At 30.7% G+C, this 18,738-nt stretch overlaps 2 protein-coding genes and 1 pseudogene across 2 annotated transcripts; 2 read left to right on the top strand and 1 right to left on the bottom strand.

The window, feature by feature from the left end:
- Positions 1–1,311: 1,311 nt before the first annotated feature.
- LOC110687151 (BTB/POZ domain-containing protein At3g22104-like) lies at positions 1,312–3,266 on the top strand. The gene is made up of 3 exons (XM_021863768.1): positions 1,312–1,374; positions 1,546–2,676; positions 2,832–3,266. The coding sequence occupies exons 1-3, from the start codon at positions 1,312–1,314 to the stop codon at positions 3,264–3,266; spliced, it is 1,629 nt and encodes a 542-aa protein (XP_021719460.1).
- Positions 3,267–6,480: 3,214 nt separating this feature from the next.
- On the bottom strand, positions 6,481–7,797 carry LOC110687150 (annotated as a pseudogene).
- Positions 7,798–13,534: 5,737 nt separating this feature from the next.
- LOC110687263 ((3S,6E)-nerolidol synthase 1-like) lies at positions 13,535–16,994 on the top strand. The gene is made up of 6 exons (XM_021863892.1): positions 13,535–14,005; positions 14,244–14,508; positions 15,281–15,689; positions 15,766–16,123; positions 16,262–16,510; positions 16,616–16,994. The coding sequence occupies exons 1-6, from the start codon at positions 13,910–13,912 to the stop codon at positions 16,892–16,894; spliced, it is 1,656 nt and encodes a 551-aa protein (XP_021719584.1). The 5' UTR covers positions 13,535–13,909; the 3' UTR covers positions 16,895–16,994.
- The last annotated feature ends 1,744 nt before the right edge of the window (positions 16,995–18,738 follow it).

Below are 18,738 nucleotides of genomic sequence, written 5' to 3'. Positions count from 1 at the left end.
TATTAACCATAATTGGCGCCTAGAAGTGTTGCTTGCATACCGGCAAGGTGGGGCGAAGGATAAAGATTATTGGATAGCGACTTGTTATAACTATTTTTGTTCACTCTTGAAGTGTTTTGTTATACAATAAGGTAGGCGAAATTATAATTTTTAATGATCACATATTTGTCAAGATTTGTGTTGAATTATAGTGTGAATTTATCTTTATTCCCTTGTTAAGTGGGATTTTTATTCTAAACATGCCATTCAGTAATTAGATAATCTCCGTAAAAAAAAAAAAAAAAAAAAAAAAAAAAAAAAAAGTAATTAGAAAATCAATTAATCATGACTTCATGAGCAAAAGGAGTAACCATCTTACTAATATTTTTATTTAAACAAAGATAGGGCAATTGCATTAGTATGAAGAATGTCCATCTTATAAACATTTGTAATATAACGCCCTGTCATGTTTTCATTTACATGGACTCTACGATGTGTAAATGACCATATTGAATGGAAATTGTGAGAGAATGTAAAATCATATCCAGAATAATTAACATGACAATATTGTTGAGACTCTTGAGAGTATTGAACACTCTAGTTTTTGTCAAGCTACTTAATAATTTAAACAATACTTGTTTCCGATATATATGTCATTGTTAAAATTTAACTGGGGTAATAACATAAACATAATCAATAATGGTATTTTCATACATGTGGAAAAGAACGACACCCAAGTGGGAAAACACCAACTAGAACCTCAAATACTTATAAAAAATGCAATCAATTGACAAGATTAAATGATTAATCAACTTTTGTTAGCATTAGTTCATACATTACGGACCTACCATCTCAAAAAGACACCATAACCGGATTTATACCTTTATTATTAACGAACATTAGTGCTTATAAACAGTTGATTAACATACCCAAGAATAATTTTTTTAATTGAAAAAAATATTAGGAAAAGCGAATCTTATTTCAGGGATCAATGAAAATTAAATAGATGACAATTTTGTCCACAAGTGGTTGGTTTTTTCTGGGATGGTCAACTTTTATCAACTGAATAAATTTATTAGTCTAATGTAAGACAGGTTTTTTTGCTTATCTTTGTTTTATGTTTTGTCTCTAAACTTGAAAAGTTGAAATTAGTGCAAAAAACACAAAATTCCACAACTTAAAATTTCTACAAAGAAGCTTCTGTTTCTTTTTCAGTTCCACCCTATTCTATATTTCTATGTTGTTGTCTTTCACATCTTCATTCTTAATCACCATAAATAATTCAAAATTTAGACATAATTTTGTTTTAATTACTTGTTCTCGAACATCATTATGGAAATTAATAGTGACCTTCAAGTAGATGTCAATGGCCAACACATTTTTTGGGCGAACAAGGTAATTTTTTTTTTTTTTTAATCATATTACATTATATTTGCATGTTATTACGTATATAAAATATAAGGTTTGCCTATATTATTATCCATTTACTACATAGTTGGTACATTGTCTTACAATTTTGTGGTGTATAAACTTTTTTTTTTTTTTTTTTTTTTTTTTTTTTGGCAGGAAATTTATGCTCAATTTTCTAGTAAGTTGAGCAATATATTTGAGAAAAGGTGCAAAAATGGTGGTAAGGAGATGAAAGTAATATTCCAAGACTTTCCGGGTGGACCGGCCGGATTTGAGCTTATCACAAGGTTCTTCTACAACAATGGTGCCATTGACATAACTCATTCGAACGTATTGTTTCTACACCATGTAGCTAGATACTTGGAAATGAACAAGGTTGTGTTTGGAAGGCCTAGTTTGATGGATCGAACCGAGAAATTTCTCGAGGGAGTCGATTTATGGGATTGGTCCGAGCTCTTACTAGCATTGACTGACGGTCAACGTTTATTGATCGATATCAATCCAGTTTCTTCGGTCCGAATGTTAGTAGGTGAGGTTGTGGAGAGGCTTGCATCGCGTTGTTTAACAACACCTTCCTCTCTTTCTTCTAAGTGCTCGAGTTTTCGATCCTCATGTGATTCTAAGAGCACCCTAAGTAATAAAAGTGGCTATTTTCGTATGTTTTGGTGGTTTGAGGATCTTTCAACGACTCTCAATATCGATTTGATTGAGTTATTGGTAAAGAAAATGGTCCTAGAGAAATTCGATCATCTTACAATAAGCAAGTTCATTTTCTACTATCAAAGGGTGAGAGTTCTTCGTGTTACAAATATAGTTGTAAGGGCTAAAATCGTCGAAAAATTAATCAACCTACTTTCTCTCCTTGATAAGAGGATTATTTCAATCAAAGGATTGTTTGAGACCTTGAGGATTGCTTCAAATTTGAAGCTAACACAACCCCACAAGAGTAAACTCGAGATTTTAATTGGTTTGCAGCTTGATCAAGCGACATTAGATGATTTACTTCTTCCATTTCCACTAAGAAAAACCAAGAAATGTACTATGTACAATGTGAATATTGTACTAAGGTTTTTGAAGAATTTTCTTTTGGATGGAAACATTAGTCATCATAAGCTTTGCTCATATCGATTGAAAAGAGTAGCGCGGTTGGTGGATTCATATGCTAGCGAAATTGCACCGGATCATCGATTGAAGCCCTCCATGTTTGTTGCACTTACCATGGTGATCCCAGATTCTGCTCGCGACTCTTGTGACAAGATATATCAAGCTATTGAAATCTTTCTTGAGGTAACCATGCATTTTATGTCATAAAAATATTATTAATTTTGTTATTAGTACTTGGTCTTTTACTTTGTCATAAAAATATATATGATCTCAATATTTTTTTATTTTTTTTATTTTTATATTAGTACTTAGTCTTTTACTTTGATTATTTTTTGTAGGTTCATCCAAAACTCAATGAAGAACAAAAGACTCAAATATGTGCAGCATTGAACTACAACAAGCTTTCGCCACAAGTACTAAACCGGTTGTCTAGAAACAATAGTTTTCCGTTGTTAGCGATTGTACAAGCCGTAATACATCAAAATCCTACACTAAAACGCTCGGTCAAGGACACCAATCACCTCAAAGTATTTAGGAATTTGAGTTGTAGGGGTCATGAAGCGAAATCGTTCGCAACTAGGGATGAAGTTCTTGTCAAAGAGTTAGCCAATAACGAGAAGTTTAGAGTGCATCTACAAGAAATGGGATGGACAGTTGTAGAATTAGAAAATATTTTTGGTAAGTTACAAAGTCATTATGTCACAAATGCCATGACAACACCAAAAGTGTGTTGTGTACATAATGTTAAACATCTTCCAAAGCTTTGTTCATAATGGTAAGTGTTAGGATTATTTAGGACCTTAGTTATTGTACTACTTCATGCTTCATCATTGTGGTAAACTTTTGGGGCTTAGACATCAGTAAATGAAAATTATGGATAGGAAAACTCTTTTTTTTTTTTTTTTTTTTCCCAATTTCTTTATGTGTTTTTTTTTTTACAAGAAATTTCTTTATGTGTTGGATAAACTAATAATGTTCCTTAATTTTTTTTTATTTTTTTTTTGCATGTCAAGCCTCAAAGCAAGCCCAAAATTTTCTCTAGTTGAAGTTAATTGATTGCCCTTCTTCATTGGGCTAAGAAAACTACACTTTTTGAAATGCAAATAAGTAAAAAGTATTATGGTACAGTAACAATACACATTGATGTGTGTTTTATTTCTTTTGGTGCGTATATAATACGTTTAACTATTTTTAGTTATTATTTTTGAACTATGTAGCACTAAAGTGACTTGAGTTTTGGTAAAATTATAAAAAAAAAAAAAAAAAATAACCATGTCGGAAATGAGAAAACATTAAGTTTTAGTCATTTTTAAGCTTCATTAACATATAATATCATTTCTAAGCTTCATTAACGCAGAAACACCGGGTAGCGAAATACTAGAAATAAATTTCAAGCCTTTTTTTAGCCTAGATTATGAACTTTGTGCGTTACATTAGGTGATGTATGTGTTTGTATTCGTCAATTGACGATGATGGTTAGACAAAGTTGACTATTAGCTAGGGTTGACAACTAATGGAAAACTTTAGGGGGGGGGGGGGGGGTGACAAATTCGTAAGGCTGATTTGGAAGAAAACTTTACCTTTTGGTCAAAAAGTTGGCAAGCTAGCTTAACTCCAAATAGGGTGGTTCAGTTTGTTGAACGAATTATTTGGAGTTCCAAGATTGATAAAATATTGTACTTTGTATATTATATTGTGTCATTATTTAGAAGGTTTTTGAACCAATTAATTAGGATATCTATGTTCATATTGGAAAATGCAAATAATTTGAATTTATAAAGTTACAAGTGGGCACCAAACCTATTTATTTTCCTTTTCTTTTAGTAAAGTACTCCGTAATACTTCCTTCATTTTAATTATAATATTGCAATAACTAGAATTTTACACTATTTATCAAGCTTGTTTGACCACATATTATGATTTATACGTTAAGTAAAATATAGTCATTTGAGATCTTGTTAGATTCATCTTGTAAAATACTTTCACAATATCATCTTTTTATAATTTTTACTCTTATATAATTATAGATATTTAACATATAAAATGTGATTTCAGATGCGTTATTTCATCTTTGTTGTAATATTTGTGGAACAGAGAAGGTAAGTAATTTCTTCTGAAGAACTATGGTTCATGTTGAGTAAATTTTGCATTGGATGCGGCTTTGAATACGCTTATTGTGGACCTAAGTAGACCACAAACACCACATTAACAGTCTGTCTAAAGTTTTAATTCTATATTTAAAGTTGTAGCTAGGATGCATGTAATTACGAGTATTAAGTTTTCATACCATCGAATTACATGAGTTCTAAACAAGTTACATATGTTTCTAAATTTTTTTGTTTTGACTTTTTTTTTTTTTTAAAAAAAAATTTACACAATAATTATAGTTTATACAATAAATAACTTTTAAAGAAGGAGGGAGTAGTATGTATAGTATGTATGAGTTGGAGACTTACTGTTTAGTAAATTCTTTCTTGCATTCTCTACTTGTTTTTTGGGAACTTATATTTGTACTACCTCCATTTCATATTTTTTTGCAACTTTGGAATATTTTATGTCTCACAAATAATACCTCAAAGTTATAAAAAATATGAACGGAGGTAGTAATTATTTTGAACAAAGTTAAATCTAAAAGAAAAAGAAATAAGTGCATTTTACATAGATCAAAATATGAACAAATAATTCTGTTACAACTAGCCATAGCTAATTTACTCAGTAGATTAATTTCAACCCAAATAAGTTTATCTTTTAAAAATAAAATTAAGTTACACGAGGAATAAGCTACTTTAAGCAAGGATTAAACCAAAAAAAATTTATGTTCAATAGAATAAGATGACAAAGCTTCCATTGTCTCTGTTCTTCTCTTCGCGTAACTCTAGATTATGACAGGCAATGGGGAAGATAACCCAAATTATATATACAAATACATAAAAAAATAAAATAAAAAATGATGCATGTTTGTTTGATTAGAATGTCTGCAAGTTTAAGAATAGTTTGAATGAACAAACATCTAAAATTTCACTACGCAATTAATGACACTCTATTCAATACAAACAGACAAACCTTGATTGTAGTAATTGAGAACTTGCTTTTTAGAAATTCCGATTTCTTTTGGGAGTAAGAGACCTCATTAATAATCTCCACTTAAGTCAATTTAGTATTAATGTACAATGCTTTCTTTAAATAAATAAATAAATAAATAAATACAATGCTTTATCTAATGTGTTTTTTTTTTTTTCACCAAAAATTAGTTCTTGGCTAGCCAATAGCCATGCATACATAAGTTTCCTTGCACATCACAGTTAATATTTCCCCTCGACACTCTTTCCATTTTAATATATACCTTGTCTCCTATAACTAATTCCATTTTTGCAAAATAAATATACCATTACATGACTGATTGACTTATTGACCACGTGACTAGTAAGTAATCGAACTTTTGGTAATGAATGGAGGGAGCAATATTTATTGCGTGACAATTGATATACTCAACTAATCAAAAGTCTGTGGGCTACTTCATCACCAATTGGTAATAAAATGGTCCTCGATGGCTTGGATTTTATGCTCAAGAAGCTAATTTAATTTACGTTAAATCTCGGTTCCTTGGTCGATCTTTAGCTAATGTACTTCCTTTTTTCAGTCTTACACTTTTTTTTTTGTTAAACTGCTTCATTTTAATATAATACACCTTTATGATTCTTAGATCACTCAAAACTTCAACTCCATAATATACAAAGTATAATATATCTCTCCTTTAAAGGAAATTTATTTATATAGGATATGAGTCACATGATAGAAGAAAAACCCAGTTCATTCATAGCTGAGTTTATATGACTGAAACATCAACATAAAAACCAACAAACAGACTGAAAAAAAAGGCCTTATTTAATCCCAAAGCCTCAAAGATGCATTGAAAGCGCATCTATCAGCAGAGGGTTTACAAACGAATAGGCCCAAAACTAGTTTCGTACAAGATAATACGCCATAGTGTCACACCCGCAATTTACTTGGCTTCAGGCAGAGTCATAATCGCCTCGAATTTGGGTTTATAAGCGTTGCCAATGGAGCCAGTCAAGTATCCCCCTTCTTCCTTGACCTGGTTCACCAATTTCCCTTTACTCAGCTTGTTGTCGAGAATTTGCCAAGTTCCTACACTCAGTGCCTGTTCGTAGTGCCCTGGTTCGCGAATTTCAGTATACTCCTATAATCAAATTTATGAACGTTACAAGAGGATTGATATAGATCATTGTAAAATCACTAGCCAAATAGGTCATTTGGTGTTTATATAATCCATTAAACAGGCCACAAAATGAGGGGAAAAACCGCGGAAACGATGATGATTTCCACTTGCGATTATTAGCCGCTTAAATAGTGTATGATATAGAGTTTAAAATGAGGCTCAAAAGATTTAAAATTTTGCGCATATACTTATCTATTTACTTTTCCTTGCCTCTGAATAATTAACATTTTTGATTTTTTTCACTATCCACATAATAACTTTAACTATAGATTTTTAATAACATACGGACTAATAAAAAACAAATTTTACCATGAAATTTATTGTAAAATAGACACAAATACAAAGTTTCATTATATTACCTTTATATTTTTTAATAAAATTTTCATATTTATATAATGTTTAAATAGTGTATTGACATGTATGTCAAGTTTAACTGTGTCAATTGTTCTACAACGGAGGGATTAACAAACTAACTGGTACTCCTCCATACGTTGCGTATAACTAAATGTTTGCCCGAGTTAATTGTTCACGAATGTACACGCGTACTAATACGGAGGATGAAATTAAAGTAAGATGCCTAGGGGAATAAGTGACAAATACAATAATTAAGTAGTACTCCGTACTAAGTTACCTGGTTGGTGGGGCCTGAAGAAGTGTTAGAAAACCCCATAAACCAGTGTTGTTCCTTGCCTTGATTGTTGAGGGCAGAGTATACAATGCCGGCTCTTGAACTCTTTTCCCGGTTAGAGTATTGACCGTGCAAGAACGCACCCCATTGCCCGTTCACAACGGTCACCGGGTATGCAGCCTGGCCAAGACGTCCCTTCCAGTCACGAGCAATCACGAAAGTCATAGTATCACCCGTTGCATTGTAAATCAGACACATTGTGCTCACAGCGTCATCCCCAAATCGACACTGCAGCTTCTCCACGTAGTTTCGAGCATCCATGGACCATGGCCTTGCCATCGGCGTTCACCTTCTCTAGTGCAACCTTTGCTCGGTCTTGCTAGGTGATCGAGTTCTTGCCTTGATATTCAAGCATCACTCTCAAGGTTGCTGACATCAATAATCCTCAAACTATCTTATGTGTTATTCTCACATTAAAAATTTCCCTCCAATTCTATATGTGATGTTATTAATTATTAATGATTTTTTTTAGTTTTATTTTTTATTTACACTTTTGACTTCAATGCATAAGTGTATGTGTCTATATGAAATTCAATTAACCAACCTTCTCTCCTAAATTATAGTTTTACATACCTAATTTGTTTGATGTTTAATGGTGGTTTCAATTTTTTTTTTTTTTACTTTTCTTAAATGTAAATTATTTTTATATCTAATTCTAATCTTCATATACCGAGTACAATGTAATGCAACTGAACATAAATTACAAGAAAGACTAATTATAATCGTGTATCGCACAGGGATAACCTAATTCGCCATTAAAGAATGTTGTTTTAACTTTCATTTGGTGTAGTACTATGTCATAAATTGTTGTTAAAGCAATTTCCTATTGTAATAGTGACAGTTCTTGCCACCGGAGCATGTGTATCAAATAATTGTTACTACGGGTGCTTGCCTATAAAGCCATAGACCAGGCCACCAATAACCGAGCCTTATATGCTTTATCAAGATTCCCTGTATCTTCTTTTCCATCCATTTACAATATAAAGGTTTGCAATCGGAGGGTAAATCTGATAAAATCTAAGTAGTGTATTACCCATTATTGAATCCATTTCATCATTTATTGCTTCTTTCGGATAGAGGGAGACATATTTTTGCTTGATTTAGCTGTGCACAAATGAAATTATAAGAAAAGTGCGTGAAAGGGTGACTTCCTCAACTAACAGACTAGCAAGCTAAGCTACTTCATCACCAATTGGTGTGGGTCGTCTAAGTGGCATTACTGCCACTAACGTCTTGTGCCTTGATCTACAATTACACACTTGTATATAATGTTAAATTGCAAGTTTGACTGTCTAATCTTTTATTGATTATGTTATTTCATGTTGGTATGATAATTTAACTCTACAATTACACACTTGTATATAATGTTAAATTGCAAATTTGACTGTCTAGTCTTTTATTGATTTTTTTTTTTATTGATTATGTTATTTACCTTTTTGTAAAAACATAAATTACTCCTATCTCATTTTCACTAATTAACCTAACGATAAAAATTGGGTGAGTCGGACTCACGATGAGTTCAATATATCTGACAATAATAATCTAATGTATGACAATAATATTCTAATATATGGCATTAATATTCTAATATATGACATTAATAGTCTAATATCTGACGTTAATAATCTAATATTTGACATTAATAATTAATGTCAGATATTAGACTTCTCATGTTAGATATATATTAGATTATTAATGTCAGATATAAGATTATTAATGTCAAATATTACGTCAGATATTAGAATATTAATGTCATATATTAGAATATTATTGTCAGATATATTAGACTCACAGTGAGTCCGGTCTCACGCAAAAAACTTCTCTTAAATTTTCGTTTATCTAAATTTTATAAATTATAACTTTTAGCACAGTTCGCTATAACTAATTTTACTAAATAAAATTGGAATTTTATTTTAATAAATTATAACTTACTTTGTACTTTTTAGGAATGTAATTTTTTTTTTTTTTGACAGGTTTTAGGAATGTAATTTAAAGAGATAGAAGTATAGAACACACTCTGTAAAATAAAAAATAAAAAAACCAGCTCGTTTGTGTGCGGCTAGCCACACCGTATGGCCGCTTGTAAAATAATAAAATAACCCTTGTTATACTAATCGGGTAATCTTTTTAACATTGATCTGGTAACCCCTATAACACTAAAGAAGTAAACCCCATGATCATTGACCACACCGTGTAACCAGCCACATATAAGAATTTGCGTAAAAAAAGATACGGGAGGTTGTACAATGTAGTGATGTACTAGCTAGTACAACTAGGTTGTATTATTATTTTTTAAAAAAAGGAAAAAGAAAAAGGAAGTTTGGGCTAGTTGGGGCTGTTGTATTGTCAAAGACTCAAAGTATACCCCATGAATCCACGATAAAGCCCACTAATAGCTTTTGTTTCAAATTTTGTGAAACGAGCTGAGTTACCATTGAATACTGTCACCACAATTAGGAAAGTAAACTCTCCATTGACAAAAATTCTCACATTCAACAAAGTGAACATTAGCAGCTCATGAAAAGAGAATTAAATTTTTCTTTCACTAAAAAATAAAAATAAAAAAATAAAAATAAAGGGTAGAGATTAAAATTTGGGAAATCTATATCGATCATGATTATAAATGTTTGCTCAATTTTTTTTGTGACATTTTAGATATAAATTGTTAAATTTCAACTGTTTAATGGACCTAGGCCGCATCCTTTGAGTAATAAAAAGGAGATTATATAGTGCGATAATTTACTAGCTCACGGGAGATTTCATCCTAAAATCATTTGATTATAGGAGAAGTAATTTGTAGCCTTATTTATGTGACATGCGGCAAATTATATGTGGGTTGTTCGTTTAATTTCATTTGATCACGTACTAAGACGACCGGTCATTAGTTTTTACTTTATAGAGCGACGATGAAAGGCGAGGATTGAGGATCACGATTTTATTTTTTTGCATAAACTGTTACATATTGTTGAAAGGTCTAGTCTGTTTACGCTGATGAGCAATCGAACACTGAGGAGGACACTTAGTACAATTCAATAGTTCATTCCTACAAAACGTCAATTCAAGGTGGCGTTGTCAATCGAGCTTTTATTCAACAAAAAACGTTTTTCGGCTGTTTATCAAACAATATTCGACCTTTTTTTTTGGTGCGTTCATATCCACTAAAAATGATACGAGTAATCAGTCACGGATTTTTAAACATTTTCTATTGGGGGTCGAAATTTTTAACAAGCTCTAATATGCATCATAGCATTTCACAAACAATAATTGTTTCGTACACCTGGGTATATCATGCGCATGGTACACCCGGAAGAACATCACTCTATGAATAAAAGAACATTACCTATAAATAGAAGAACATTACATATAAATAAAAGAACATTGCCTATAAATAAAAGAACATTACATATAAATAAAAAAATCGTAGTTATAATAATTTATTATACATTACAAACGAACATAGAGTACATCAAAAAGAACGTTACTTATAAAATAAAGCACATTACATACAATAAAAGAACATAACTTAAAAATAAAAGAACATTACATATAAATATAAAAGAACATTATTTTTCTGAAAAAGAACGTTACATATTAATAATGGAAAAATGCTACTATCCAAACCCATGGAAGAAGATAATGAACAACAATGATAGTGCCAAAAATTCAAACAGTCAAGTAATTTCATGATAATAAAGCTTTATATGAACAACAAACATTATTACAAAACACAAAATATAGGTAAAAATAACGAGCAAAGAGAGAATTCACTATTGAAGCACAACCTAGGGTTTCATATTTATGAAGATGAACAAAGATGAACAAAGAAAGAGAAGTCATACCTCAAATGAGTAGAAAACCCTTGTAAAGTGAATTAATAGTGGAAATCAAGCAAGTTTGAACACTCAATGGCAAGTTTTTTTAGCCAAAATCAAAAATACCCAAAATTCTCAAATCATGCAAATTCGAAAATTTGGTTGTGAAATTCGGATTTTGCATTGGAGTGTAAAATCTAGTATAAATGTGTTTGTGAGTGATGAATTAAGCACGTAAAAGCTATAAAAATCAAGAAATAAAATAGAAGAATTGAAGTTAGAGGGAGAGGAGAGAGAGTATCGAAGAGAGAGAAAATGAATGGGTGAAATGAACATTACATATAAAATAAAGAACATTACATATAAATGAGGCTTCATAAAAAAAGAGCATTACATATAAATAAAAGAACATTAAAATTGTACCAATGTTTTTTTTATATGTAATGTACTTCCGGGTGTACCATGCACATGGTACACCCCCCTCTACCATACTATTATCACTTCACAAATATTAAATAAATTGAATTTAATATTTCGTATCAAGCAATTATCTGATAAACAAGAAAAAAAAATGATAAATTGACTCAATTGCACAATTAATTTATGCGTTTATAATCATTTATGATTTGTAGTGTCTGACCTTATATATGGTATACATAGTTTTCCATACAAAGTTTGATTTAAGTGTTAAAAGGATGGAAAAAATCTTTTTTTTTTACATAACTAAAGAATTTCAATACCATATGTTGAGTTAATTTTGATAACATGAATTGACAATCATTCGCAATTTTTTTTAATCGTATGGAGACATGAAGTAAGCACCTGCAATAGTGTTGCATGCTCATAGGGATATAGAGAGGAGAGTCAGTAATAATAAAACGGTAAAAATGGTTCACTTTATCATTATTAGTTGTCAGATTGTTAAAAAAAACTCTACTTTTAATAATACCTACACTTCTTATTTTATATTAGTATTTAAAGCTTATGTGGTAGTTGGGTTAATTTTCTTGTTTTGGGCTTCTTTGTCATAGGGCCCAATATTTTTTTTCAAAGTGAGAGAAATTAGTGGTTTAATATAGAGAGAGAAACAATGGAAAATTTTAAATTTTGAAGTGATTCAATGTTATTACGAAGTTGTTACGATGAATCTTTTAATAAAATATGTAATTGGCGAATCTGTTTTTGAGAGAAAAAGTATTTTCCTTTTTTGTGTTATTTTTTGAGGTTGAAAAAGATGTTCTTTAAATTACTATAAATGTTCTTTTATCATTTACAGGATCCATATTCATTTTTTTTTAAAATTGGAATAAAATACGTTTTTTGAGTCTAATCAATATGTTCTTTGGCTCTGAATTATATGTTGTTTACATAACAAATTAATTATGTTCTTTAAGGTATGTAGATTAAAAATGTTCTTTGAATAATATGTTCTATATGTTTATTTGAAAATTGAAGTTTTGAAAATAAAGTTTTAAATTTTGATATTTCAAAAAAAAAATATGTTTTAAATTTTGAAAATTGAAATGAAACCTTGAATTATTTTTTGGAAAAAAAAAAAAATTAGAAGAGAAATTCTATAAACTGAATATTTTTTAATGATTTAACTTTTAATAAGTGATAAAAATCAATAGTAATTATCTTTACCTTTTTTGAAAATTCAATCTCAGAAATTATCTTCTTCTTTATATTTCAATGTTGTGTTCTTTTATATACTTGTGATGTTCTTTGTTATAATAAGCGATGTTTTTTTCCGCTTTTATCTGGGTGTACCGGGTGTACAAACCACCGATTATAAATTTAGTACTCCGTAACGATTTTAGCCCCAAGACCCAATAGACCCAGTAGATATGGACACATGCGTACTCATTTATTAAACCGAGTACAAAATCACATTTTAAACCTGGGACCTTTCGTAGAAGCAAAAATCTGGGACCTTAAGTGGTCAACGCTTCAGACTAACGCGGATCAATCAAGGACTGAAGGTCATTTCACGACTCAAATCATTGTAAAAGTATTATTGATGGGAAAAATAGTTATTTTCATTATTTGAATTTAATTTTACTATTTATTATTCCGTACTTCATCAGTTTTTTCATTTTACATGTGATAAAATGAAAAATCACATTTTACATTGTGTCAGACACCGATATTCGTGATACACACGACGATACGTTTCGGATCGTATCTTATTATGATATGGATTGTTTTTAGTGAGAAAATTCAAGTAAAGTAAGATAAATAAGGTAATTGTTAAATAATATGGGTGCCTTCATATATAGCTTATTGTTAATATGATACAATATGATCTAATGAGAGGACGGAATGACAAATATATGGTCAAATTTTACAAAAAAAATATATTATATGAATTTTAGCATCCCGTACCCGTATCCCTTATTTTGAGATAGACGTTTTTCCGTATCCATTTTATACTCGTATCCGTGTTAATACCCGTTCTTGTGCAACCTAGGATAAAACAACCATTTAACAGTCGGACTAGTGAAAGACTAGGATTGTGATAATATCTGCTTCATTACTATAAATAAGGCTGTCTTCTCCTCGTATTTTACAAACTAAAACAGCAAGTGAAAAAAAAAAAAAATTATAATTCCCCTTTAAATAAAAATTTCTATTACTCTTAAAATTCCCAAATTAATTAGCCACTTAATTTTCATAATGACGACCCAAATACAAGAAATTACATCAATTAAGGGAAATTCAGCCCTTGTAAAGCAGAGCTTTTTCGACCAGTCCCATAATATTTCCTTCCCAGTTGAGTAATCTAATCTTATTTAATCTTTATTATTGCATTTTTATTTTTGGTCGAATAAACGGCAATATAAACTACAAATGGGGTTGATTATCTCATCTTTGAAAAACTATGGTTGTACTCCGTAGTTTATTAAGCTTGTATAGCTCTAATTCCGACAAGTTTATTAGATTTAGCTTATTATCATATAAAAGAATACAAGTTATGTAACTGTTATTTTATTATTTCCATTATTTACAGCAAGAGTATCAGTTTCAGCAGCTGGTCAAGAAGATAAAGGAAACAATGGCGAGCAAATCGATTGAAGGCGGTGTTGATCACGTAGAAGAGTTGGTTATGATTGATGCCATACAAAGGTTAGGACTCGAATGTTACTTTCGAGACGATATCCATGGTGTACTGAGAAAATGTAGCGAAACCGGTAGTGAAGGGGGTGGTGATAACCTTCATGTTGTTGCTCTTCGCTTTCGGCTACTGAGACAAGCAGGATACAATGTACAAGCAGGTTAATTGCCTAAAGTTTTATGCTATCTTTTTTTGTGTTTGCAACTTTGATTTGATGATTATACACTAATTAAACATTTTATTTTCATTGACATATTACTAACCATAAAAAATTCAAACCTGCAATACACATATAATAAAAAAGGCAAAAAATGTAACGTATAGTAAAGTTCTTCGTAATTGATTAAAGGGTTACAACTTTCATATTTTCTTATGGGAGACTTAGTGACTCATACTAATGTTTAATTTTTCTTACTTTTTCAAAATAAAAAAAAATGTACTTAAGATTTGATAGTGGGTAGGACAGTGATGGATTATTTATGACTATATTTAAGAATGGACCTTATCACATACAACTAGCTTAGTAAATTATGGAATAGAGAGCATTATAAAACAATTATACAACCAATTTCTTTGCAATAAAGTTGTCATATGTTTTGGTGATTATTTGATTAGTATATAAATCAATTATGGGTTTCAATCACCAGTTTAAATTTTTGGTTGAATTAGTCTATTAAGATGGTATCAGAGCCAACATGATACAAAGGTCATGGATTCAAATCTCATTCACCCCTACTTTGAAGTGGAATATTTCACGTTAGGTGTGAGGGGGCCAATGCCGCATCCAGGGGGCGTAATAGTGTATATAAATCCATCCCGGGGTTTAGCCATGCTCTTAAATTTTTTGTTGATTGGTCCGTTAACAATATTATCTCTTCATTTAGAAATTATGACACCACTGATATGTAAAATTTTGGTATTGTTTTACACAGACACTTTCAAAAAGTTCAAGGACAACAATGGGAGATTCAAACAAGAGCTTGTGAAAGACACGAACGGGCTAATGAGTCTTTTTGAGGCATCGGAGCTGGGCATCCCAGGAGATCAAATACTTGATGAAGCTAGTGAATTTACATGGAATCTCCTAAAGACGTCTGTGGAGCATGTCAAAAGATCTGATGAGACCGTGATAATAAGAAACACGCTTAACAATCCATTTCATAAAAGCCTTCCTAGACTTACTGCAAAGAAACAAATACACAATTTTAAAACTTTGCTAAATTCTTTACATGATGACTGTTATGTTATGAATGAGTGGATCGAAGATATACAAGAACTAGCAAAAATTGATGTCAACATGTCTCAAACCACCCTTAAAAATGAAATGAATCAAGTATCTAGGTACGTAATATAATTTCAAAAAAAATCCCCTAAATAAATAATCATTCATGTAACTTTTTATGTTCATTCTACTTAGGTGGTGGAACAAACTTCACGTGGCTGAGGTGTTAGAGCATGCAAGAAACCAACCAGTAAAATGGCATATGTGGTCCTCGGTCGCCCTCCCTGGCCCGGATAAGGCAGATCTAAGAACAGAACTCACAAAATCGATATCTTTTGTTTATATCATCGACGATATTTTTGATGTGTATGGAAAACTCGAGGAGCTCACTCTCTTTACTGAAGCTGTCAATAGATGGGAATATGCCAACATCAAAGGCTTACCGGACTACATGAAAAATTGCCTTAATGCACTTTTTGACACTACAACGGAGATGAGCCACAAAATTTACATTAAACATGGATGGAACCCTAAAGATTATTTACAAAACGCGGTAAGTTCATGAATCTCTTACTAATCTTCCAATTTGTTAATGGCGGAGTCATTATAAGTCGTACCTCCTTTCAAAATCCTACGTGCATTATTGTTATATAAGGAATGATATTTATGTGTTGTATTTGTTGATATTCAGTGGGCAGAGTTATGCAATGCTTTCTTAGTAGAAGCAAGATGGTTTGCTTCCGAGCATTTGCCAACAATTAAGGAGTATTTGAAGAACGGAGTGGTTAGTTCTGGTGTTTATGTTGTTTTTGCAACCCTTTTCTCACTCTTGGGTGAAGCAAGAAATGTTAAAGACACAAATACTTGGAACAACCATCCTAGAATTGCTTCTATGACGGGTACACTTCTTCGTCTTTGGGATGACCTAGGGAGTGCCAAGGTATGTCATGTATTGCTTTAGTTTTGTAGTACATTATTTGTTAAACTGTCTCATACAAGATTTTGTTTTTCGAACCTTACTAAAATATGTTACTTTAAATTTTAGGATGAGGATCAAGATGGTTATGATGGATCAATTGTAGCGTGTTACATGAATGAGTACCAAGAAAGCACAGAAGAATGTGCGCGTGAACAAGTTCTAGGGATGATTTCGGAAGCATGGAAGTACCTCAATGAAGAGTGCCTATCTCAGTCTCCATTTTCAACAGATATAAAAAACGCTTTGCTTAATTTAGCAAGGATGATTCCGATTATGTACAAATATGATGACAACCATCGTCTGCCAAGCCTTGAGAAACATATGAACTCATTGCTTAATGAGTAAACCAATTAAGATAAAAAAATCTAGTCATCTAATCAATCTTAAACGATTGATCTTTGTAAGTAATTACACCAAATTAATAAGGGTCATTTTCTTTTATTTATTATGGAGCAAATATATATACTACGAAGTACTATGTAAGTGTTATGTTTAGCGATCTATTCTTCGTTAAAAAAAAAACAAAAAAAAAAAAAAAAAGAAAAGTTGGATGAATTGAAGTTTACTTATCTTACCCAGATTCTTGATTCAACATGGTAAGGTTTAGCCCTTTTTGGATTGACAATAAGTAGTGCTCGATCAAATTAAAACTAATTTCATACAGAATCACAAGGTCATATACCCTTATCTGCTTTAGGTTAAATACAACTATTTAAATTGTACGGATAACTTAGCTTAGGTGCATAAGCAGTACGGCACGATCTGGTATGGTGGCATATGACCTTGGACTATGCATATATGTATTGAACAATGAAATTTTCAACACGACGAGATATGTACATCATGAACCGGGCCTAGCTAATCCCATTGTTCATAGCTTTGTTAAGAGACATGATCCATATTTATCTTAAGCATAACCATTAAAACACAAAAATATTACGAAGTAAATTATAAAAAATGACAGGTCAAAAATAATAATATATCACATAATTAATAATATTGATACATGATTTCATTTACACTTCAAAGAAATATCTTTTGAATTTGATAAAATGAATATACTTGTATCTATTAACTGTATACAACATATTTAAATAAATTAATAATAACAACACAAATTACTTATATGTAGTATTAAAAAAAAAGAGAACAATAATAATAATAATAACACAAATTCTAATTTGTGATAAAAAGAATTTATCAATCAATCAATAATCAATAACTATATACTAAAAGACACACCAGCAATGACACGTGTCATTTTTTAGTGAATATACGCAATATATTTTCTTCCAAAATTTAGGAAAAAAATCGTACAAAAATATATTTACCAATTTAGATATCTTATCACATATTTATATAAATTCCTATATAAGTAATTGCTTTTTAATGTATAATGATTATTTATAGAAAAAAATCATGAATATATATCTTTCAACCTAACATAATTGGTGAATGAAAAATTATCAAATGTGAATAAAAAAAATATATACAGTCAGGGTTCAAAATAGAAGAAAGCTCGCAATAAAAAAAATATATTTTAAGTTGCTTGATTTGGGATAAAACAAGAAATAGATTTTGGACCAGAGAAATTATTTTTTATATTTAAATACAGTTTTAAATTAATACTCCATAACAAAGAGTGAAAAACTGTGCATGATACGAGATCTAACCTAGTACATTCATATTAGGAACATTCATAATAATCAATTTATACAACACATTTAAGAAAATAAATTCCCTGGCCTACATACAAGATAAAATTAAACTTTGAATTAAAGGTGTAACTGCCTAAAATAGAAAAACTTCCAAACAATCCAATATGGTAATAATGTATGCCCCATGAAAGTGATATGACCTTATGTCCTGATTGTATATCCGCCCCAGAAGTTTCATTTTCACCATAAAGACCAAACTTGAGAATTTGACAATTATTGGTTGTTTTTTCAGTCCAATTCATTCTCTAAAATAACGTTTTCCTCAACAACAACAACAATAACAACAACAACAACAACAATAATAATAATAATAATAATAATATGGATTTTTTTTTGTGAAAAACTACCTAATAAAGTCCAAAATTTGCGAAAAACTACCTAATAAAAAAAATGTTGTAATTAACTACCTATTAAAGTGTAAAATATTGTAATTGATTACCTCCCACCGAATTCTCAGCCTTGACTTTTTTC

Source organism: Chenopodium quinoa, unplaced genomic scaffold, assembly GCF_001683475.1.
Source record: "Chenopodium quinoa cultivar QQ74 unplaced genomic scaffold, ASM168347v1, whole genome shotgun sequence".
Lineage (NCBI taxonomy): Eukaryota > Viridiplantae > Streptophyta > Magnoliopsida > Caryophyllales > Amaranthaceae > Chenopodium > Chenopodium quinoa.
This window is presented reverse-complemented; position numbering and strand designations above follow the sequence as displayed.